General features: G+C 49.9%; 1 protein-coding gene across 2 annotated transcripts in view; it reads left to right on the top strand.

Annotated features, from left to right (window-relative positions):
- The window catches only part of JDP2 (Jun dimerization protein 2), a 43,458-nt gene that overhangs the window by 9,414 nt on the left and 8,929 nt on the right, over positions 1 to 25,115 (top strand). For both annotated transcript variants that reach the window (XM_055435902.2, XM_055435901.2), the window contains exon 2: positions 2,161 to 2,384. In XM_055435902.2, coding sequence (XP_055291877.1) covers positions 2,184 to 2,384 — 201 coding nt within the window. In that variant the 5' untranslated portion in view covers positions 2,161 to 2,183. The remainder of the gene's footprint in view (positions 1 to 2,160; positions 2,385 to 25,115) is intronic.

Genomic DNA, 25,115 nt, shown 5'->3' with positions numbered 1-25,115 from the left:
GATCCTCCACTGTGGGCTGATGTCTGAAAATCCACCATTAGAAGCTCATTCCTTCTGCACTAACATTTCTTGGACCACCAGAGGGGAAATAAAAAGGGTGGGGTGAGAAAGCTTTGGTTCTAAAATCCAGGGCCCAGGAGTCCAGCTCTGTCCCTCTCTAGCCATGTGACCTTGGGCAAGTCATTGAACCTCTGAGCTTGTTTCCTCCTGTACAAAATGAGGATGTGGTTTAGATGAGCACAGGGCCTCCTCCAGCTCTAAGACTATAAATTGATGTGAATGAGCCTGGGTGCTGAGGAAGGGGAGAAAGGATGTTGGGTGGGGAAGGGGGTTGCTGAGAGTCCAGGTGTGGGAGGCAGAGCAGGTAGAGCACAGAGGAAAGAGCCTGGGGCCCAAGTGTAAACTGGGATGCGAGGCGGGGCGCTGTGTGCAGAAGGCTTCACAGCAGATGCGGCTGGTGCTGAGGATGAAATAGCAGGTCTGTTGTCTGCTCACAAGGGCCTTTCTTTCAAGAAAGTTGATGTCCAATGGAAGTCTTGGTGGTTTCAGGGTGCAAATCACCAACATGTTTTTCCCCTCAAAGTGCAGAACCAATTGAGAAAGAAACACAGGATTGGCTAGGGAACCAAATTTCACCTTTAGAAGTGAAATGGAGATGGAGAAAGTGACTTGGGCTCATGACCCGAATGGCCTCGCTAATATGCTGCTCTCGTTGAAATCTAGACATGAGAACCTGAATGAAGGCAGCCAATGTGGGTCACCCTCCCGGGCCACTCTCGTGGGAGGCAGAGAGACCCAGAGAGCGTGGCCACGGGAATAACTGCCCAGCAGAGGAGTGAGGTCTGATGGACGTCCTGTCTTCCCTGTCTCGCTAAATATACCCCCGCCATGGGAAGAGAGGGAAGGTAGAGAGATGGGCCAGAGCTTCCCCCACCCCGGGATTTCCAAGACAGATGAAGTGTTGATTTGATAGCCCTGTGCAGAGAGGCAGGAAGGGGACGGGGGGGTGGGGGGGTGGGGGTGGGGCGGGGAGAAATGATTTTCTTTACAGGACTAGAATCCAGAAGCAGTTTTGTACTAAAATACTGCTTACAAGGCTGCCTAGAAGCCAAGAATGTGTACAACTGATCTCCATACTGTTCTCAGTGCCTCTCAGCTCCTAGTAGGCGGTTGACAATTGGATGGATGGATGGATGGTTGAATGGATGGGTAGGAGCCCCGTAAGTGACCGGAAAGTCTGGCGTTACTGGCAGACAGAGTTTCTTCGCTGCCATCTGTGCCTTGAAGTGATTGCTTCTTATCCATGAGCTTCCCCCAGTGAAAGGAAGGAAGAAATAAGAATTCCCTTGGTGCTGACCTGTCTAATTTATGTCTTTCTTTCATGCCTGAATTTGTCTTTCTTTGCACACCTTCTGAGTCTGGAGGAGCTAGAATATGTGTGTGTTTAGAGAGTGAAGAGTCCGGGGAGGACTTTTCTTGTCCTGGGCTCCACGGGGAAGCACATGCTAATTAATTCCATGTCCTTTGCCTCGGTCGCTTCCTCGTAGACGCCAGGTGCACGCACTCACACACACACACTGTTAACTTCAATTTGCTTCATCTCGTATTCAGGGTGTCTTAACAAGTAGGCAGAATGGGATGTGTGATTGGAGGGGAGGCACCATGCCAGCCTCAAAATAGCTCCCTCTTAAACATGTGCAAAGGTGCTTGATGTGCCTCCATTCTGATCCATTCCCTTCGGAGGCAGCGAGCTGCAGTCTAAATCCCGCTCTACCAGTTTTAAAGTGTTCAGTCTGGAGTGAGTTCTCTTTCTAAGCTTTCCTTCTTCCTTCATGTCCTGGGCTCTGACCTAGTCTTTAGGGGCTGGTGGAAGGATGACCGCAGTGCTTAGCACAGAGCAAATGCTGCATCCATGTGGCCTCTGATTGGGTTAAGCATTGCCTCGGTGCCAATGATAACCTTGGTGTGAATTGATTGATCCAGTTTCTCTTGATAACAGAATGGATGTAAGGGCAGGAAGAGCAACTTGGGGTGGAGAAAGGGTTTAGGGGGACACTGGTAAAAGAAAGGGCAGGGTCCCAGCCAGACTTGGGACTTAAGCCACCCATGGAAGCTCTCATCCGGCTGACCGTGCCTGTCCTGTTCTTCTGTCCACTCCAGGCTGGACTGCCACTCCTCCTGCTATGATGCCTGGGCAGATCCCAGACCCTTCCGTGACTGCGGGCTCTCTGCCAGGGCTCGGCCCCCTGACCGGACTCCCCAGCTCGGCTCTGACTGCAGAGGAGCTGAAATACGCCGACATCCGCAACATTGGGGCCATGATTGCCCCTTTGCACTTCCTGGAGGTGAAACTGGGCAAGAGGCCTCAGCCCGTGAAGAGTGAGGTGAGCCAGCCTTGTTTCCCCAGGTGGGATCTTGGGGAGGGTAGGATACCTGGGTTAGCATCCCAAAGTGAAAGTGAAAGTTGCTCAGTCATGTCTGACTATTTGCGACCCCCATGGACTACAGTTCATGGAATTCTCCAGGCCAGGATACTGGATTGAGTAGCCTTTCCCTTCTCCAGGGGATCTTCCCAACTCAGGAACTGAACCGGGGTCTCCTGCATTGCAGGTTGATTCTTTACCAACTGAACTAGCATCCCAGGTCTAGCCCTAAACTCGCCATGTGAACTAAGCTTTGCTGTTTAATATGGGGTCTGAGGACCAGTAGCATCCATGTCACCCTGGGGTTGTTAGAAATGCAGAATCTCAGGCCCCACCCCAGATCTTCTGAATCAGGACCTGTATATTTAACAAACTGCCCCCACCACACACACACACCAGGGTATTCATGGCCACATTAATGTTTGAAAAGCATTGGGCTAGGTCAGGATGCTAAACCTGTCTCTGGTTCTTCAAGGGGCACGGGAAGAGTGATTAATCATGAAAGTATTGAATAATAACATTTGGCCATCATCTGGAGTGTTGCGGGGGGCACTGGTCAGTGGAGACAATGGAAATGTACACATGCTTTGAAAAGTATATAAGGCAAAGCCAATATTGGGTTAGTTTTAAAAAACTGTTATCATTGGTCACATCATTGTCTTTATTGCTCTTGGCTCCAGGCTGGAGCTGAGAGCAGGAACTTGGAGGAGGGAGTGGGCTCCCTTCCCAAAGCGCGGCCAGAGCCAGGCCTGGCCTCAGTCGCCCAGCGTCTCCCGCTTAAGCTGGTATTTGCAGAGGGCCCACCATGCAGCATGCCTTCCTCAGGTCCCTTGCAGCTGCAGTGCTCATGAGCTTTCCTTGTGGAACAGCAGCGTTTCCCTGGGGACTAGTGAGAAGCAGAAGTCCCCAGGGTGGGTGATCATCAGTGCTGGGCACGCCCCGGGTCACTGCCCCAGGGCTGGCGATTTGTCCAAAGGCCTGCCTCCGTGAGATCCCCATCAGGGCCATGTTTTCAGAGGCCAGACTGAGTAGCTGCCCACCTGGAAGGGAGAAGGAGCTAGTGGTGGGAGATGTGCTAAATGTGCTAAAGTCGCTTCTGTCATGTCTGACTCTTTGGCAACCCCGTGGACTGTAGCCCACTAGGCTCCTCTGTCCATGGGACTCTCCAGGCAAGAATATCGGAGTGGGTTGCCATTTCCTTCTCCAGGGGATCTTCCCAACCCAGGGATCGAATCTACATCTCTTGTGTCTCCTGCGTTGACAGGTGGGTTCTTTACCACTAGCGCCACCTGGGAAGCTGGAGAGGTGTCAGATAGCGGGGTCGGGTGGGGAAGCTGAGTGTCAGATGCTGGGCCACTCTCGGGGAGGGAGTATCCAGAAATGTGCTCCGGGATGGGGGCTCGTCCTGTAGGATGGAGCTCACAGGGCTGGGCCTCCCGGAGAGGGAGACTCTAGGTGGAGAAAGGTGTCCGGGTACCGGCGGGGGGAGTTGGATATTTCATGCTTCTTTTGCTGTGCCCTCTGTCTCCCCCAAAAGCACCATAAAACTGCACAGAAGATCTGCTGGGAGCTCGGCTGGCGGGGGCGGCGTGCTGGCCGTGGCTCTCAGGTGTGTTTGGTTTGGCCTGCACCGTGTTTTAAAAGAAGCTGGAACCAACCTTTCACTTGAAAACTTGGATTTTAACCTTTCATTACAAAATGGGGCAATCTGGCCACACCGGGCCCTGTGCTGGCGTGGCCATAGCTCCCTGAAGGGACCCTCTTCACTTTCCTCTCTCTCGTCTCCCACGGGCCCCTGAACCTCCCTGTTAACTCCCGATGATTTCGCTTCCCCTTGTTGGCTTGCCTTTCACTGCTGCCTGCAGCTCTCATTTACCCTGGGCTACGTGGCCCCTGCTGTAGACGTTTGTACAGGAGAAACCCGGGTTAGGTGCCCGGTAGCAGCTCCCTAGAGATTGTTGATGCCAAGATAAGAGTGGATGGTGGTGATATTCTTCTAAATTGACTTTGTCCGTGTGTGGAACACACTTCCTGGCTTAATCGCTGCTCTGCATTCTCCATAGAGAGACTTGTCTTGGGTGGGTTTTTTGCTATTTCACTTCCCCAGGCTCAGAACTTGAAAGCTTCCATTTCTGGGTCATTCCACAGTATTTAAAACCATTTAAAACCAGTAGCTGAGCAGGGGGCACTGAGGCTGTTGGGGTTGATGAAGAGCCAGGTGCCTTGGTCTCTGAGATCTGCCCTGGGGGGCGGTGGGCAGGGGCTGAGTTACCACTCTTCCCTCCACAAAAGGCACCAGAGGAGCTTTCTTTTTTGGAAAATGCCTTTATTTGGATTGCATATTTTTACATTTCACAGCCTCCCCCAATTGGTGGCATATGCCCTGTACCTGACAGTGACGTGCTGTCCTCCCAGGCACCCACGATATGCACCATCCAGGCTGTGAAAATAACAAGCCTTTTTTTAGGGTGTATTTGCATGTCCTCTCCCCCGCTGTCAGACTGCAGTGTTGCGGGGGCGATGAGGCCAGATGGAGGAACACAGAGGCACTGGCGTGGAGGAAGGTCAGCCCTGTGCCGGGAACCGACCTGCGATGCGCTGGGTCAGACCCAAGGTGGGTGGGGGGTCCCTTCTGAGAGCAACTGAAAAAATAAAAGGGGTTGAGAGAGAACCTTGCCACTGGGAACGTTATATCCTGCAGAGTCATTTGCATATGGCACTCTGCCTTTGGTGAATTTTCACAGTGGCACTTTGGACTCGTAAAAGTTTCTTGAATAACCATAAGATACGAATTCACATCTGTGAAGTGTTTAATATGTAGCAGGCCTTTTGCTAAGAGCTTAACACGTACGATCTCTTTTGTTCCTTAGCCGGTCCTGGTGACTCGATTCTCCTCCAGTTTAAAGAAGAGGAATTTGGGACTTCCCTGGCAGTCCGGTGGTTAGGACTCCATGCTTCCACTGAGGAGGGCCAGGGTTCAATCCCGAGTCAGGGAACTAAGATCCCTCAGTCCAAGAGGTGTGGCCAAAAGGAATTTTTTTTTTTTTTTAATTTAAAAATAAAAAAATAAAAGAAGAGGTAGTTGAGATCCAGGGAGGAGGAAGTCGAGTCACGCAGGGATGCACAGCTGGAGGATGGCAGAGCTGGAGCTGCACGGGGAAGACGCTGCTGCTGTAACTGGTGGGGTGCACCAGGCATAGCGCTGGGCACGCTCTGCGAAGCGTCTCACCGAACCCTCTTGAGAACCCTCTTGAAGTCATTATTACTGCTGTTGTTATCGTTATGCCCACAGTACGGATGCTGTCAACAAGTCTTGGGGACATCCAAGGTCGCGCAGCTGGGAAACAGGCCCAGGCAGTCTGGTTTTTCAGCCAAAGCTTTGACCTCATGCTCTGCTGCCCTTTGTGCTTTGCCTGCCTTCCAGGCTTCTAATCAGTGCTCTAGCGGGCTGGGGAAGCAGATGAACCTGGTCCCAGAACGTTCCATCATTTTGATGACGTGGCCCGATTAGCGCTGAGCCCGGCAGTTCTGCAGCCGTCTCATCTCCCAGGCCCCCAGAGAGTGGACAGGCCGAGCCGCTGTGCAGGCAGCTCCGTCCCAGCCGGCTCTTGGGCTGTCCGCCTTGTGGAGGCCAGCAGCCTCTTGGGCCATGTCCAAATACACAAAGCAGTTGCGTAAGAGAAAATCGGAGGAATTAAGTTAAAGGACAGGTTTTGTAATGATAAAGTGCTTTGTGCTGATGTTGTTATTATTATACGGTTGACACATCATGTGAAACTATTTTGGTGCCAGCTACTTGCCTGCAGTCCATTTGTCCAGTGGATACTTGCTAAGCACCCACCGCGTGCCAAGCACTGGGCCAGACACTGGATACTGAACCGTAAGCCAAGTAGACAAAACCCACCTTCTCTTGGACTATATATTTGGAGTGGGGACATCCGAGAATAAGCAAATTCACATACAATATAAAAGGCCAGGTAGTGGTCAGTGTCATGAAGACAAATTCAGTAGACCAAGTGGATGGCCAGTGGTCAGATTGCATGTTGGCTAGGGCATGCGGGCATGTTATATTGTGACGTATGGCATTTTTAGAACTGATGCTTCTTTCTTGCCTCTTTGTTCTTTTTTCCTTTTCAGTACTCCTTTTCAAGGCAGCTTTGCTCCCTGGCTTTCTCCAGAGCTTTCCTTCCTTCTTCCATTTTTTTGTTCTGTTGCCTCTTAAAGCTGGACTCCTCCACCAAGCACTATCTATTGTCCTGAAGGTCTCGGCCTTTCCCAGCTGGGTCATCTCTGAGTGGGCTGCTCTGGTTGCGGTGGCCACACCCTGCCTCTGGGCCTGGAATGCATTTCCAGTAGTGAGGGAGGGAGACTGGAAGCCCTGTCCTTGCACCTCCGCCCCCCCCCCCCCACCAAGCACTGCTTTAACAACCTGCTAGATAGACCCCTTCACCCTCTGTGCCACTCTGGGGTGCTCTAGTCGGGACTCAAGTTCATGGGAGGTTAGCCTGGATGACCTTTTAAGAAAGAGATTGCAAACTGTCATTCCATGGGCAGGAGTCAGCCTACAGATGAATCTTGTTTGGCCTTCACCGTGTGGGTTTTTTTCTTCCTTCCTTTCTTTTTTTTTTTTTTTAATTGAAAGAGTTGCTATATTTAAAAGCCAGGAAATGTGGACTTTTTAGCTTCTTTGAAAAACCCAGACTATGTGGCCCCTCTAGGCCCATACCCTTATATGCACCAGGAAGCTGGAACTGAGTAGCAGACGCTCACTGTGTTGGCATGTGGGCCTCGGTTCTCCGCAGTCCCCACTGCCCGCTATTGCCTTCTACCCAGCCCATTTCATACCGTGTCACCAGCCTGCTTTTGAGCTTGTGTCCTGTGTTTAGGTACCAAGGATGGAGACTACATCTTTCATTCTTTTTTATTTCCGCCAGACAGTGGACAGTGCCTGGCCTATGAAAGTGTTAGTCACTCAGTCATGTCCAACTAGTTGTAACCCCATGTACTATAACCTGCCAGGCTCCTCTGTCCATGGAATTCTCCAGGCAAGAATAGTGGAGTGGGTAGCCAGTCCCTTCTCTAGGGTGTCTTCCTGACCTAGGGATTGAACTTGCGTCTCCTGCGTCACTGCAGGCAGATTCTTTACCACCTGAGCCACAAGGGAAGCCCACCTGGTCTATAGATTGTATGTTAAGACATGCTTGGTGGTTTGAACATTAATTAGCTGTGTTGACTCGGCAAGTCACTTAACCGTTCCATCCCTTAATTTCTATATCTCCCAGTTCTTACTTCCAGGCATTTGTCTGTTTTGTTTTTTTTTTTTTCTGTTTGTGAGCATAAGGAACTTCAGGCTACAGGCAAGATGACACAATGAAAATCAAAGCAGCCATTCCCAAACTTGGTTGATCATCCAAACCACTTGGAAAGCTGCTTACGAATCCAGATTCCCAGACCCAGCCTTAGGCCCAGGTACTCAGAATCTCTGAGGGTCCAGGGAATCTGTGTATTTAGAGGGTCCAGGGAGTACTTGGCTACATTTGGGAACCTGACTTTCTGTTTGTACTTGTACTCTTCTGATTCCCTAGGAATCAGGGTCTTCATTCCATCATGGTCTGCCTTTCCAGCACAGAGTCCATGTGGTGACTAGATCCTTATCCTCACCATCTTGAATGCAGGAGAGGAGACTTACCTGTTTGTGGATTTCACATTGGTCGCTTCCCAACTTCTCTAGGGGACCCTTGAGAACATTTAGGTGGTTTTCCCCTTTGGAAGAAGTGGGACTTTGAATCAATGAACTATCATGTGGTCTTAGAAGGTGTGCTCACTCTTAAGAGTTTGCTCACCAAAAAGACCAAAATGTTCATCCATGTTTAGCCTGGGCAAAAAATTGCCCCAGACCAGCTGATGTGCTGGGTAAATGTTGGCCTAAGCATGCTTGTGTTTTTAGTGATTTAAAACATAAAGGCAGCCCACTGACATTTTTTCGCAAGCCTTGCATAATTGGTTTTTAATTTGTGGCTCTTTGGAATAGCGTTGGCCTTCTTCCCTCTGACTCAGATGCTTTTTCTGTCTCGTACTTGCTTGGCAGAGAGATCCAATCTGTCCCTTCTTGGAATAGAATCTCCCAACTCATCTTTGAAATCCTAAGTTTCCACTTTAGTTCCGTCACTCTTTGTTAGCACATTTTCCAAAGCTGTTAGCTTCCCTCCTCTTTAATCATTGAATTTGAGGGCGAATGAGTGATAGCTAAAGATAGCCATGCTTGTGTTTAACTTTGGCTCCTGTGGTATTTACTCTTATTTCATACCATAACCTGAGCATTCACAAGGTTCCAAACTTTTTTTTTCAAACTTTAAACTTTTAATTTACTATTGGGGTATAGCCAATTAATTATGTTGTGGTAGTTTCAAGTGGACAGCGAAAGGACTCAGCCATATATATATATATATATCCATTCTCCTGCAAATCCCCTTCCCCTCCAGGCTGGCACATAACCTTGAGCAGAGTTCCATGTGCTTGTTGGTTATCCATTTTGAATATAGCTTCCCAAACTCCCTAACTATCCCTTTTCCCCCAGCAACCATAAGTTCATTTTCTAAGTCTGTGAGTCTCTTTCTGTTTTGTAAGTACATTTGTATCATTTCTTTTTAGATTCCACATATAAGGGATGTCATATGATGTTTTTCCTTCTCTGTCTGACTGACTTCACTTGGTATGACACTCTCAAAGTCCATCCACATTGCTGCGAATGGTATTATTTCATTCTTTTCAATGGCTGGGTACTATTCCATTGTATATATGTACCACATTTAGGTCGCTTCCATATCTTGGCTATTTAAACAGTGCTGCAATGAACATTGGGGTGCATGCATCCTTTTGAATCGTGTTTTTCTCTGGATATATGCCCGGGAGTGGGATTGCAGGGTCGTGTGGTAGCTCTGTTTTTAGTTTTTTTAACGCACCTCCATACTGTTCTCCACAGTGAAAGTGAAAGTCACTCAGTTGTGTCCGACTCTTTGTGACCCCATGGACTATACAGTCTATGGAATTCTCCAGGCCAGAATACTGGAGTGGGTAGCCTTTCCCTTCTCCAGGGAATCTTCCCAACCCAGGGATCAAACCCAGGTCTCTTGTATTGCAGACAGATTCTTTACCAGCTGAGCCACAAAACGAACTCAAATGGCTTACAGACAAATATATGTATGTGAAAATCGCTCAGTCGTGTCTGACTCTTAGTGACCCCATGGACTGCAGCCCCCCAGGCTTGTCTGTCCGTGGGATTTTCCAGGCAAAAATACTGGAGTGGGTTCCCATTTCCTCCAGTTCTCTGTAGTGGCTGTACCAATTTCATTCCAACTAGCAGTGTAGTAGTGTTCCCTTCTCTTCATACCCTCTCCAGCATTTGTTGTTTGTGCATTTTTTGATGCTAGACTTTCTGATTGGTGTGAGGTGATATCTCATTGCAGTTTTGATTCCAAACATTCTTTTTTAACATCAAGAGAGTGTTATCCTAGCACCAGGCCCCTTGGAGAGGTGGTGGTGGGGATATGGCTGGATCCGTATGTTCTTAGCAGAAATCAGACACTTCCGAAAAGTTCAAGGAGTCCCATGGTGCCTTCTTAGATCTCTGCCTTGAGATGGGGATAATAACAGCTCTTACCGTCTAGTGTTGCTGTATAATTAAGTGAACTAATGCAGGTAAAGAAGTGCTTCACATAATGCCTGGCACTTAAGAAAATACACAACAAATGTAAGACATGACTGCAACGACTTTTCAAATGAGTCAATCAGGCAAGTTAGTTTTTATCATTGATTCAAAAATTGATTCTTGGGCTTTCATTTGCTTGTGGTATTTTACCCTTGGAGGTGGTGAGTGGCCTGAGTGTTTGGAGGTGTCCAGGTGTCAGGAGAGTGGGGCAGCAACCTGGCTTCCTAAGCAAACAGGCTGCTTCTTTGGCTTAGAAAGAGCTTTGGGCTTGGGTCCAAGCTTCCGGCTTCAAAACTGGCTCCATTGCCTACTCCCTGGACAACTTTGGACAAGTCAGCTGGTCTTTTTGAGTGTAGTTTCCTTGTCTGCAAAAGGAGGAAACTAAAACTCTTGAGATTTCATGGTGAACTTGAAGTGAGGTACTGTGTGTAAAGAGCCTGACTATAGTCATCACACCCTTGCGAAGTGAAATTGCTCAGTTGTGTCCGACTCTGCGAGCCCATGGATTATAGCCTACCAGGCTCCTCAGTCCATGGAATTTTCCAGGCAAGAGTACTGGAGAGGGTTGCCATTTCCTTCTCCAGGGAATCTTCCCAACCCAGGGATCAAACCCGGGTCTCCCGCATTGCAGGCAGACGCTTTACCGATAGTCATCACACCCTTACATCACCTTTATTAGGCACTGAGTCCACTTCTAGTGAATCACACTAGAGTTTCTGACAGCAGGGGTCTTTCCAATCAATATGTTGTATCCATGACCACGGGTTTCAGAGAGGCAAGCCGACCTTCCTGTTTCTGGTTGTTTATATTGTTCAGACACAGCCAGAGTTTTAGTAACCATCACACACTGTGAATGAAAAGGCCCTTCAACCCTCAGATTTCCACTAAGTTGCCCTGAGTAACCTCTTATCTCATTTCCTGTGGTGTTAAGGGCATTACTAGTTTCCCAAGAATCCTCGGTATTTTTAGCAGCCCTATCAACACTGGTCATCTTACATCGGTGTCCCCAGACCCGCTGGCAACATGGACTCAGAGTTGGGAAACTGAGTCCCCTCACGGGTCCTCCTCTGGTTGAACAATTCTAAAAGTGTAAAAGTGAAAGTGTTAGTTGCTCAGTCGTGTCTGACTCTTTGCAACCCCATGGACTGTAGCCTTCCAGGCTCCTCTGTCCATGGAATTCTCCAAGCACGAATACTGGAGTGGGTTGCTATTCCCTTCTCCAGGGGACCTTCCTGACCCAGGGATTGAATCTGGTTCTCCTGCATTGTGGGCAGATTCTTTACCACCTGAGCTGCCCTAACTGAAGCCAGCCAGATCTCTTTCCCCTCTGCTGTGCCCCAAAGATACAAGACAACTTCAGTAGACCTTGAGCTCAGAGACCTGGAAGGACATTGGGGCAGGTTCGGGCTGGCTGCAGAGATGCTTGGAGTGAGGTTGATGGGCTGAGAACCCGTGCACATGCCGGCCTCTGTGGGGCTCATTGGCTTCGCTCTGCTGTTTGACTGCAGTGTCCGCCTTTACTGAGCATGGTGCACACACATGTCCTGGGTGACAACTTCCTCTGTGGCTTGCCTCCATGCCCCTTCTCCCTGTCTCTCCCCCAAACCAATCCCAATACAGAACCTTGGCTCTTTGGAAGCCACGTAGCCAAGCAGGACTGCTGATTGGAGCAGTCTGGCTCCAGAGAGGTTACTAGACATTTGAGCTTCAGCTTCCTCCCTGTCTCACAAAAGACACAAAAATTAACTCAAATTGGATCAAAGACCTACTGTAAGAGCTAAAACCACAAAACTCTTGGAATAAAAAGCCACAAATCTGTGTGACCTTGGATTAGATGTGACACCAAAAGCACAGGCAATGAAAAGTAATTTGGACATCATCAAAATTAAAAACTGTCGTGCTTCAAAGGACAAAAAGTGAAAAGACAATCCACAGAATGAGAACTTTTGCAAATTATAGACCTGATAAAGGATTTGTATCCAGAATATATAAAGAATGATTAAAATTCTAATTAAAAGACAAACAGCCTAATTAAAAAAAAAATGGACAAAGTATCTCAATACACATTTCTCCAAGGAAGATATATGAATAGTTAATAAGAACATGGAAAGATGTTCAACATCATTAGCCATCACAGAAATGCAAATCAAAATGAGGTACACAATGAGGTACCACTTCACACTCACTAGGATAACTGTAATAAAAAGGACAGATAATGACACGTATTAGTAAGGATGTGGAGAAGTTGTAATCCTCATACACTGCTGTTGGGAATGTAAAATGGTGCAGATGCTTTGGAAAACAATCTGGCAGTTCCTCAAAAGGCTAAAAGAGTGTTACCATGAAATGAAAGTGTGTTAGTCCCTCAGTCGTGTCCGACTCTTTGCAGGCCAATGGTCTGTAGCCTGCCACTCTCCCCTGTCCATGGGATTCTCCAGGCTGGAATACTGGAGCGGGTTGCCATTTTCTTCTCTCTGTGACCCAGCAGTTCCACTCCTAGGTATATGTGATGAGAGAAATTAAAACAGAAACTTATACAGGAGTGTTCACAATATCTCAAAAGTGGAAACAACCCAAATGTCCATTAGCTGATGAATGGATAAATGAAATGTGCCATATCCATATCATGGAATATTATTTGGCCATAAAAAGGGATAAAGTACATACCACAGCGTGGATGGAACCTTGCAAACATTACGTGAAAGAAGCCTGTCACAAAAGACCACATGTTGTGTGAGTCCATTGTTATGAGATGTCTAGAAGAGGCAAATCTATAAAGACAAGAAGGAGAACTGGTTCCCTGGTGCCTAAGGTCGGGGGAGATGGGAGAAGTTGGGGTGATGGCTCAAAGGTGTGGAGTTTCTTCTGGGGCTGATGAGAATGCTGTAAAGTTAATTGCGATGGCTACACAACTTTGTGAATCTGCTCAAAGCAATTGAACTGTGCACTTTCAGTGGGCTGAATTGTATGGTATGTGTGAATTTTATCTCAGAACTGTTGTAAAAATGGGCAAGCATAATATCTACCTCACTTGGGTACAGGGAGGATTACAAGGGATAATGTGTGTTGATTGTAAGCATGTGTGATGCGGTGATGCCACAGCCGTGACGCCGCACAGTGTGTATCGATGCTCTGGAATCAGTAGCTATGATGATTAACACCCCCCACCGCCCCTTTTAGGCCAACAGTGGTGAAAAGCCAGGGTCTGGTTAGGGATATTTTCTCCTCTCTCTCTTTTGTTGCTTGTGGCCCTGCAGAAGCAATGGAGCAGCCTGGCAGGGTTTTGTATGGAACTTGGGAGGAAATATGGCGTAATCCTGCTTACTCACTAGCATCCCCTGGAGAGTGTTTTTTTAAAAAAAAAATACTGAAATTCATCCCAGTGATTCTAGCTCAGTTGGTCTGGCAGGTGGTTCTAATCTGTAGCCATTGGTTGAAAGCCATGTTACCTTATAAACCGGCCCAGGTCTTTGAAGGAGTAAGGACATTTGCCTTCAGGACAGAAGGATCACATGAGCAGTGGATTTTATGGTTTGAAAACTGCTTTACATAGATTATCTCCTTTGATCTCTTCAAAAACCTTATGAGGTAGATGTTTTTTTAGTACCACTAGTTGTTAGGGAACCAGCAGCTCAGAGAGATTAACTTGCCAGAGTCTCATTTTTAAGGCATAATTTTATCTATTTTTTTTTTTTTTTTAAAAGCAAGTTCTACACCCATGCTCATACCTGTTAATGATCAAATCTGACACTTTGGAGAGCATTGCCAAGGTGATATCTGGTGCCAGGTGGGTCTGTTTTGTTCAGAACAAAGCTCTTTCTGCTACTTTACTGCTGAGCCTTGAGAGTGCAGGGCAAGTTGGAAAACCATTATTTATGTATCTATGTGTGTGTGCCTAAATAACACATACACACCCGTTTGCAACTACCGATTTGTGTGTAAAGGGGAAACATAAGACAGGAATAATTTGGATCCTGAATCCAGCAGAAACCTGCAACTTTCCTCCATAACCTCTGAGTTAAAGATTTTGCATCAACCGGAACTCATCTTTATATTCTTATTGAATGACTCTAATAAGTATATGGTACAATTTGAGCCCCTTAATAAAATACCACCTTTATCAGTTTAGTATATCGTTGTTGTTGTTCAGTTGCTAAGTCTTGTCCAACTCTTTGCGAGCCCATGGACTGCGGCACACCAGACTTCCCTGTCCTTCACGATCTCCCGGGGTTTGCTCAAACTCATGTCCATTGAGTCAGTGATGCCATCCTGCTTTCTCATCCTCTGTTGTCCCCTTCTCCTCCTGCCTTCAATCTTTCCAGCATCAGGGTCTTTTCCAATGAGTCAGCAGTGTTCAAAGTCAGGCGCGCGGACCCAGTGGCATCTGGGAGTGTGTGAAAAGCACAGACTCCTGAGTCTCACCTTTAACCTACTAAAGCAGACTCTCTAGAGGGTGGAACCCTTGAATCTGTGATATCAGAAGCCCTCCAGTGGGTTCTGATGTTCTCAGAACTGAACATCGTTTCCAGTTCTGACTGGTGATGGTTCTTTCGGAGAAGGGCTACCAGGGCTTGAAGCCACATTTTTCTCCAAACCTATCTCAAGTTTCCTGGAGGAACCTGCATGCCATCATGTGGTATCTGAGTCTGTGTAAGGCAGGGTTGTTCTCTGAGTCTGCAAACACCTTAGCATTTCCAAAGCAGTTATTTCCAGGTCTTGAGATGCTCCTGCTGCCAGCATTCACACTCAAAGGGACTTCCCAATTAATTAAGCTGCTGAGCTTGTCAATAGGCCAGCTCCTTTATTGTTGTAGAAGGGAAAGAATCAGATACACTGTTCTGATGCCAGAGGAGCCTTCACTTGCTGTATCTGGCCCAGAGTTCTCAGCAGCTCTGGGCTGAGAACTGGGGAGGGGGTGCTCTCTGCTCCCGTTATCTGTCTAGATGTTCCAAAGCCCCGCCTTCGCCCGCTACGAACTTTAACTGCAACCATTCCGTTGCAAAAGTCATGCGTGGTGAAATCACCCTTCCATGCTCCAGGTCAGGCATCCCTGGCTGTGAGTTCCTTTGACCGCTGTCGTCTGGATGGGATTTTTATTAGCTGGCTTTCTGTTCCCTCAAAGTAGAGGTCTCCGTTTCACTCAGTGATTTGTTATCTGTGCCTCGTGTCTGAAAGAAATTGGCTGAGATCTGTACTTCAGCTGCACACCCTGCATACAGATTAAACGGAACTGCGTTGGTGGAGGATAATTAAGCCGAGGACCTTGTTTTTCACCTTCATGATGAAAGACGAATGACTTCCAACGCTTAATAGGATGATGGCACTTGAAATGTTCTTCTACTTTGGCCAACTTGGGACTTTCAGAACAGACCTGTTCATAAATATTCTTTGCAACAGCTGCATTTTCATTTAGACTGTCATTCAGTCACTTGCAGGGGCTCTTGTCTCTCTTTTTTTTTTTGCCCTGTGCAATCAAGGTATATTACACAGGCTCGTTGTTGTTGCTATTGTTAAAGACCCAGTTTCTATTGTATGATTAACTCTTTTTGCAAAGAAAATGGATTTTCCCCTGTCAGGTATATTCTGCTTCTGACCATTCTTTTGGGGGTGGGGAGAATCTCATGTGTGGAGGCCACTATTTCTCTCCTTTTCTCATCTTTTTGAAGTGAATGTCAATTGGGCCAGAAAACCGATTGATTGCCTAGTGGGAAACCAAACCTCCCTAAACCATAAATATGAAACAGGCCTGGAATAGACAGATTTCAACAGAAAAAGAGCCATCATTCTTCAAATAGCTCTTGTCCGCAAAAGGATTTCCCAGCAACCTTTGTCCCTTTTCTCTTCCTCTGCCTGAGCCAAGGTGATTTTTGCCTCTATCTCCCAGTCTCCCCCTCCTTTCACAGTAACAGAGTTTGCCCTTTGCTCAGCAGGGCCATCCACAGATGGGTGCCACCCTGCCCGGCCAGCTATTTCAGGCTTTGTTCCAAACACAATGCTGCCTTTTCTTAGCGGTAGAAACAGGCTGTTCTCCACTGCTTTTGAGAGAATGGTCCTTTCCTGCTCTGTGCATATAGACCAGCCTCAGGCCTTCGGTGGCCTATTTTTTTAGAGGTTTTCTTAACCCTGGAGAAGGCTTAGACTGAGGCCCCTGAGGCAGGGGTCACGAGATGCTTCCTCTTACTGAGATGCAAGACCTCAGAGAAGTCTGTCTGATTGGATCCCCTATGGCTCTAATGCAACAAGAAGAATAGGAGTGGCCTCTCGTTCCCTAAAGGAGGTATTCCCCGCTTCTTTCCAGAAAGCAGTGGGCTTCTGGGTGGTCTCACCACTGTCTGACCCAGAGACCTGCGTGGACTCACTCTGCTTCCCTGAACCTGAGTTCCCAGGCCTCTGGATGCGACAGCAATCAAGGATCTCTAGGTCTTCGTTCCAGAACCTCAGGATGGAGAGTAGCTTGCTGCCTTGCTATTCCCCATGCTTTCCTGCAGAGGCCCAGTGCCCTGAGCAGTCACCTCTCCACCTGCGCTTGCCCCCAGCCAGGAGAGCTGAGTGCAGCGAATTGGCAGGTGCAGCCATTGCCTCTGCCAGCTCCTGTTCAGAGCCTTCACCTGGTGGTTGGCTGGGCTGGAGCTTTGAGCGAGCATGGCATCCAGATGTGTGGGTTTGCTTATAGGTGAAAGTGTTGGATTACAGCCTGACACTGCGGGCAGTTGGAAAGGGCACTGGGTTGGGAGTCAGGAGTCCTGGGTTCTTGTCCAGGTCCCCAGCTCTGGGGATCAGGCCTCCCTTAAGCAAACGTTTATTGAGTGCTACTGATGGCCATAAACTCGACAAGGTGCGGGGCACACAGAAAGTCAACAAAATATGGACTTTGCCCTCACGGAACTCTCATTTTAGTGGAGGCAGAAACTGGGGCTAGAATACAGCACAGTACAGGCCAGGAAAAACTCAAAGTTCTATGGAAGCCCAGAGCAGAGGAGCACCTCCCCAGCTTGGAGGGGAAGAGAATCAGGGAGGACTTCCTGTAGGAGGTCACACTTGAACTGAATGTACAGCAATGAAAGTAAACCAAGGGGACAGCAGAGGCAAAGGCATGAGGCCAGGGAAGTGTGAGATATAGTAGAGGCTCAGTGTTGCAGGACTAGGGTGTGTAGGATAGGGATAGATGGGAGGCGAGACCAGGGCAGGTAGGGCCAAGTCACTGGGTGCCTTGTTGGGTGTATTAAGGAGCTTGGACTTTATCCTGAGGGTAATGAGGAGCCCCTGAAGGTCAGTAACTGGACCAGATTTGCATTTTAGAAACTCCCTTCCAATGGCTGGAGTAGAGGATGGTTGTACATGGTCATGAGGCCTCCCAGGAGGTGGAGCAGGAGAGAGAGATGGAGCGAAAGAGAGATGAGGGAAGAGAGAAAACCTGGAAAGGCAGGGGCAGAGGGTGGAGAGCAAATCTGAGGACAATAGAGGCTTGTCTGGTCAAAACTGGAGATAGGGGAGGGACAGGGGAGTGGGTGTGGCCTGTAAACGGGTGGGCGATGGTGCCAGCTAGGGTGGAGAAGAGAGATGAAGACCAATTGAGGACAGTCTCGATTGAGCATCCAGCAGATAGTGGATGTTTTGCGCTGAAAATAAAGACTTGGTTGGCATTCGAGAAGAGGTGGAGGCTGAAACCACTCAGTGCATATAGAGGGTCCTGGGCAGGGGGTTGGGCAGGGCCCGCAGCCCCTGGCTCCCAGCAGCTGTGTTTATGTGGGAGAATGTCTGGTATGTTTGGTATCTGGGTGTTTACTTCCCAGGGTGCTTGTGGGTCCCTGGTGTTGAAATGTGGCTCCTCCACGGAAGGGGGAGGGTCCCAGCGGGCATGGCCAGGGCTCGACTTGGAGGCATGAGGGCGGTCACTCCGGCCTGCCCACTGACAACTTGCCTGCTCTGAAGCACCCCCACCCTGCAGTCGGCCCCCCAGGCTCCTTTTATGCTAGGTTCTCTCTGTGTGGGAGGTGGGCCTGGGGCAGCTCTGGCTTCACCTAGAAAGACGGGGAAGCTGGAATTTTCAGAGCCCTTCTTGTGTTCCCAGCACTGGGATGAGACTTAAGTCGTCATGGCAACCCTGTGCAGCAAGGCTCAGTGCCCTCCTTGTACAAGTGATGCTCAGAGAGGCTGAGTGACTTGCCCCGGAGTACTTTAAAAAAAAAAAAATTATAGAAAATTTTATTCAACATATAACATTTTTCAGCATAAAAAGGCAATATACTGGACGAGTTGGTGTACAGAGCTGCTAGGGTGGACCCAGGCCTCTCAGACCCCAAAGTTCATGCTCACAACCTTGATGCCCCAAGTCTCAGATAAGCCCGCTTCTCTCTGCCTGGGAGACAGTTTTCAGTCTGAGATAAGTCTTTCAGCCCTTCACTACTCTGCTTAGCACTGGGGGTTTGACTTGATTTTTCCCTCTCGGTTTTGGCTGGGCACCTGCTTCATTGTCCTTTTCTCTATTGCTTTGTCCGTGTGAGAGTTGCTGTGTTTGCCGTGCCTGGGGTTACCAAGTGTCATTGCTCTTTTTCATCCTGTCTCTTTGCGGGTCTGCAAGATACATATTTGGAAATGCTTATGAAATGTCAGGATTCAAAATCACATCTGGGTGACTTGCCGCCATGTGAGAGCCACGTGGCTGGCAGCCGGGGCCTGAGAGTCATGACTGGAGCGGGATGGGCTCCTCTCCTGTAAACTGTGCTGCTTTCCTGCTACACTGTCGTGTTAATTGTGCAACAAATATGCTTTACTTACAAATACCCAGGCAGATATATGAACTAGATAGCCAGTGGGAATTTGCTGTGTGACCCAGGGAGCTCAGCCCAGTGCTCTGTGACAGCCTGGAAGAGGTGACATGGGGAAGGAGATGGGAGAGGGATTCGGGGTGGGGAGGGGATACAGGTATACCTGTGGCTGATCCATGCTGTTGTATGGCAGAGGCCAACACAGTATTATCCTCCAGTTAAAGCAGATATCCTTCGATTAAAAAAAAAAGAAATACCCAGGCAGGAAAAAATAAAATGGTCATTTTCCTCACAGTTAGATGCTTAATAGTTCCATCCCTGGGCATGGAGCTGAAAGGGTCAGTCAGGGTCTTGTTACCCAGACCACCCGCCCTTCGAAGGGCAGGAGATGCTCAGGCCCTCGGCCCCAAAGGCCTGGATTCGAAGCTGTCACTGCCCTCTGGGCAGCCTTGATGTCTTGATATCAAGCTTGATACCATGAGTTTGCGCATCCGTGAAAGTGAGGAAGATAGTAGGCCTGTCCTGCTTAGTTTCCTGAGACCATTTAACCCCCAGGGCCCTGAATCCCCAGGGTTTCCTTCCTGCTGAGGTGACCCACCTCTGTTTGCTCAAGAGCTCTTCTGCATCCAGGCTCTGCCGCTTGCCCAGCTGTTGTAGAAACATTGCTCCTGGATAGGCCTTCTCTCCTGGATTCCTGGGGACCACCCTCTGTGCACCTGGCATCACCTGACTTCACAAGAGCGGGACCCTGGTGTCACATACATCTTTCGCTGGCAAGAGGCAGAAACCTTCTCCAGCTCCCTGCAGGCCAATGGAGGAGTTTCCAGGGTAGATTCAGACGAATACATCACGGACCCCGAGGAGATGAAGCATAGTCAGGCCTCTGCAGGGGTGGACTCAGCGTTCCTGTCCGTCTGCTGTCTGTCCCGTCGGCCTGTGGCCACGCCTGTGTGTTTCTCTTTGTGGCTGTGCCCCGTGCCCTCTGTCTCTCTCTCCACCCGTCTTGTCTCTCTGTGTTCTCTACCTTTTCTCTGTCTCTACTTTTCTCTGTCTGGAGCTGCCTCTGTCTCTCGGGGTTTGGACAGGATGCGGCAAGCCAGATGCCCAGGGCGTGACATTTAAGGAGATACCCACCCTCAGGTGCTGACCCTGCCCTGGCACAAGCTGCAGAGTTGAGCACCTCCTTAAATCTGTGCCTGGGCCCCTTGCTCACCACACCCGGTCCAGGCTGTGCTTCTCTCTCTCTCGCCCATTCCCTCTCTGTCCGACTCGCTCCTATAGCCAAGTGTCTGTTTCTCTCTTGCCGGGTGGTCTCTGCTCATCTCAACACATCAGCAGTCTGACCCTTCTGCTTCTCTGGGTTGAAATCGATTGTCCAGCCTGCATGCCCCCCTGGCCCAGCAGTTTAGTTTCAGATTTCCTGTTGGCGGATACAGCCCAGCTCAGGTCAGCCACTCATACCATGTACAGTCAGCTAGAGCAGGGGCCAGGGTTGCCCTGGGCCTCCTCGAGGGGCTTGAGAACAGGCTGTCTGAGGAGGGACTGCACAACAGTGAGGGCCTCCTTGGCCGTGATCCGAACCCCCAGGTCTGGCCCTCCAAGGTGGAGGATGGTGCAAGGGCACCCCCATCACTGCCAGAACACAGACCGCTTTGTCCTCGGGCCGTCCTGGGAATTAAAGAAACCCAGAGCCAGAACCCAGCTGGAGGACAGGGAACGATCTGCTTATTCCACCCGCCTGCCCCTCCTCACCCCCACCCCGACTATGGTTTTTCAAAGTCTTGAAGCTCAAGCTGCCTCCTCCTCAAACATGCTGGATCCTCCAGCTGTGTCTGCAGAAAAAGTCATCATCTCCCGTTCAGGGTTCCGGTTTTAGATGTTGGAGCCGTGTGCGGTGAAAACACGGCGCTGTCTCTCACCCACGCAGGACCAGATGCCTAGAGGATCCGGGGAGCGTCTAGGAGAAGGCAGCGGCCTCAAGCCTGGGGAAGAAAGAGAGCCTGGGGGAGGGCTGAGCCGGTCTCCAGACAGCTCCAGGCAGAGGGCACAGCCCATGCAGGCCCTGCGAAAGGAGCCAGAGTGAGCCCATGGGGACAGAGGGGCCCGAGGGCACTGCCCAATCCTTGTCTTCCTTCCGGCAGGAACTCAGCATCTCTTTTCTCCAAGCCCTCTGGGTTGGGGGGCTGGGGGGCTCTTAAAGAGCTGCAGGAGGACTGGGGGGAGATGCAGCACAGTTTCAAAGGGGAAAGTGTGGTGAAGGGGCTGTGCAGCCATTTCTCACTGTATTGGGTCGTGCGAGCCAAGGCAGGACACAGGCATGGGAAAGGCCCAGGCATGGGCTTGGAAGCCAGCAGTGCTACAGGTGCCAGGGGTTTGGGGCTTAAGTACACACAGCCTGATGCTTTCAGGTCCTATTTGGGATTCGTGCACTCGCCACAGTCATAGGGAGCTTCCCTGATATCTCAGCTGGTAAAGAATCCCCCTGCAATGCAGGAGACTCCGTTTTGATTCCTGAGTTGGGAAGATCTGCTGAAGAAGGGACAGGCTACCCACTCTAGTATTCTTGCGCTTCCGTTGTGGCTCAGCTGGTAAAAAATCCCCCTGCAATGCGGAAGACCTGGGTTTGATCCCTGGGTTGGGAAGGTCCCCTGAAGAAGGGAAAGGCTACCCACTCCAGTATTCTGGCCTGGAGAATTCCATGGACTGTCCATGGGGTCGCAAAGAGTCAGACACGACTGAGCGACTTTCACTTTCTTTCACTTTCACAGCCATAGGCGGCCTGCACCCCAAATCTTGACTCTGTCTTCAGGTCAGTATGTTTCTGGGGAAGGCAGTACCCAATTCCCAAACTTTGGTGGCCTCCTGCAGACAGAAAGATGAGGCCATCCCTGGTGGAGAAGGCTCCTTAGAAGCCCTGGAGCAAAGGTTATGCAGATACAGGCCATAAATCACTTTTGTAATTGTAGAATTTAAGCCTGTGGCCTTTTTCTCAGAATTCAAGCCTGTGGCATCTTTCTCTGGAATCTTTTATTCCGTTCATTCATTTGACCAACATTCACTGTGCCCCTCCTAAGTGCCATGTTCTGTGCCAGGTGCTGGGGTGACCTGGGTCCCCCGTCCTCCAGACTAGCAGGGAAGGCAGCTACCTACAGAAGCTGAGAATTACGGTGGGGTGTGATGGAGGTTCTTCCAGCAGGGAACTCAAAGGGCTATAGCACTGAGAAAGTGGTTCATTCTTTTTCTATTTTTTCAACCGAACTTTAGACTTTTTATTTTGTACTGGGGTATAGCCGACTAACAATTTTGTGGTAGTTTCAGGTAAAACAGCAAAGAGACTCAGCCATACATATACTTGTGTCCATTCTCCCCGAAACTCCCGTCCCATCCAGGCTGGCACATATCGTTGAGCAGGGTACTGTGTGCTACACAATAGGTGCTTATTGGTTATCCATTTTACATATATCAGGGTACACACGACCATCCCAAAGTCACTAGCTGCCTTTACCCACTGGGTACCATAAGTTCGTTCTCTAAGTCTGTGAGTCTTTCTGCTTTGTGAGTAAGTTCATTTGTATCATTTCTTTGTAGATTCCACATGTAAGGGATGGCATATGGTATTTCTCCTTCTCTGCCTGACTTCCTTCACTCAGTATGACACTCTCTGTGTCCATCCATGTGGCTTCAAATGGCATTATTCCATTCTTTTTAATGGCTGCGTAATATTCCATTGTATGTATGTACCACATCTTCCTTATCCATTCTTCTGTCCATGGACATTTATTTTGCTTACATGTCTTGGCTCTCTGGAGGAGGGCATGGCAACCCACTCCAATATTCTTGCCTAGGGAATCCCACGGACATAGCCTGGTGGGTTACCATCCCTAGGGTTGCAAAGAATTGGATATGACGGAAGCAACTGAGCATAGCACAGCATGTCTTGGCTATCATAAACAGTGGAAAATTAATTCCACCTAACAGCAGTTAATTCAATCTGGGGAGTCAAGGGAGCCTTCCTGGAGGAGGTGGCATTTGCTCTTGAGGGTTGCAAGAGTTAACCAATAGGAAAGGAAGGTTATCTCAGGAGGCCCTGGCAGACTTGGAGGAGGTGAGACATTTGGAGTCTAGGGTGAGGGTAGGAGGGGACCGATGTGGCTGCAGAGGGCAGGAGGAGCAGCCCCCCGTCTGGGTGCCATCCTGGCTCAACTGATCTCTTAAACTTCCAGCGCTGAGCCTCTTTGCATCTGCTGCTAGTGTGGCTTCCACTGGCTTCCAACTTTATGGAGGATGAGGCCCCGCACAGGGGTGGGGGAGGGAGCCGGCTCTTGGGGGACAGAGGCTGTATCTCCCAGGCTCTGCCAGAACCCAGGGGTTGCTCTGGGGGAGGGGCCAGAGGCCCTGCCTGCCTGGCAGGGCCCAGGTTGCACACATCACCTTGGCAGTTTGTGGGCAAACCCTCTAGGCCGAGGGGAGGTTGCACTGCCAGCCACTTCCTCCAGTTCCTTCCCTCTGCCTGTCGTCACGGTTACCTCGGCCTTGTTGGGGGTGAGGTAGAGGTTGGGCGGAATCAACTTTGTCCGGGTTTCTATTTCCCCAGATGCAGGTCAGCCAGAGGAGCTGTCACTTCTGGTTCGGTTTCAAAGGAGGCCAAGGGGCTGGGAGGTGCTTGGGTGCGGCCGTGTTGACAGGGCATGTCTCCAGCCAGCCTCCCAAGCCGGGAGGGTGTGGGTCAGGGAGAAGCTCCAAGGTGGTGGACCAGGAGATGGGGCGGCCCCTGCCAAGGCCTGCGCCGGGGGCCGTGGGTGCTGGTCTCCGGCTCACCCCTTGGTCCTGAGCTCCCGGAGCATGCCGGGAATGCAGGCAGAGAGGCTGTTTATTTTCCTGGCCTGAAGCCCTTTCGGGCCAAGACCTTGTTCCAGGCCTTAGGCTGCCAGAAGCACCCCCACTGGCTCCAGAAGTGAGAGGGTTGGCAGGCCCAGGGCTGCCTGACGACTTCTTCAGTGGCCTCGGACTCTGGGCCATGTCCAGCCCGGCCAGTCCTGTGTGTCCTCCAGAATCCCCTAGCGGGCAGTGGACCATGAGAGGCTTTATGTCCGAGTGCTCCTGATGGGCTGGGACTGTGGTCAAGATCAGGGCAGGTGAAGTCAGAGAAATCGGAGTGGGAAGCCTGACTCTATCATCTCCTTGCTGGAGGGCCTTGGGCAACCTGAGCGGGTGAACCTCAGTCTCACCGTCTGTGAAATGGCGCAGTCATAGAACTTCCTCATCAGACTGTGAGTGTGAGGATTATAGGACCTATGTTGAAAGCATTGAACAAAGAGGGCAACAGATGGCAGCTCTTGATATTATTAATAATATTAAACAGTAATAACCGCAGCTCTGAAAGTCCATGTTGGGGGGCAGTGAGCCTCTTCTTTCCCATTCAGTGGGCCCTGTTTCACACATGGTAAGATTCCTAGTGTGTGTGTGTGAAAGTCACTTAGTCGTGTCCGACTGTTTGCGACCCCATGGACTGTACCCAGGCTCCTCTGTGGAGTTCTCCAGGGCAGAATACTGGAGTGGGTAGCCGTTCCCTTCTCCAGGGTATCTTGTTGGCAAGATCAACCCAGGTCTCCCGCATTGCAGGTGGATTCTTAACCAACTGAGCCAGCAGGGAAGTAAGTCCAGAGACTCGGAAGCCTTCTCTGCCTATGTCCTGAGAAGGGCACTTTGGGGAGCCCCTGGGATCTTTGGGTGCAAGTGGGTATCCTAGGGGAAGAAAATGCAGCAGCAGAATGCACGTGTGCTCAGATGCTCAGTCGCATCTGACTCTTTGCCATCCCAGGGACCGTAGCCCACCAGGCTCCTCGGTCCATGGAATTCTCCAGGCGGGAACACTGGAGTGGGTTGCTATTTCCTTCCCCAGTGCATAGGCAGAGGGAAGGACGAACCTGGTGAGGGGTGGGAGGACTGCTCCATCATCAGGAGAGAGCTGAGGGTTCGGAAGGACCCGAGAGGGAGGACAGGGAGTGTGAATGGGTGGAGCCGAAGGTAGAATCAACACTCACGCTCAAGGTGTTTTGAAAGGAAATGCCTGGGAGTCACTGGCCTGGAAAACAGTGCCCAGAGGCCAGAGAACAGACTGCCTGTTGGGTGTCACCTCTGAGTGAGGCGATCGCCAGGCTCCAGGCCTCCTGAACTCTGGCAGAACCCACATGGCCCTGCCCTCCTGGGGCGCTG

This window comes from Moschus berezovskii, chromosome 9 (assembly GCF_049115385.1).
Source record: "Moschus berezovskii isolate FMDL1 chromosome 9, NW_MosBer_1.0, whole genome shotgun sequence".
Taxonomy (NCBI): domain Eukaryota; kingdom Metazoa; phylum Chordata; class Mammalia; order Artiodactyla; family Moschidae; genus Moschus; species Moschus berezovskii.
The sequence above is the reverse complement of the archived record's forward strand: the minus strand, read 5'-3'. Positions and strand labels throughout refer to the sequence as shown.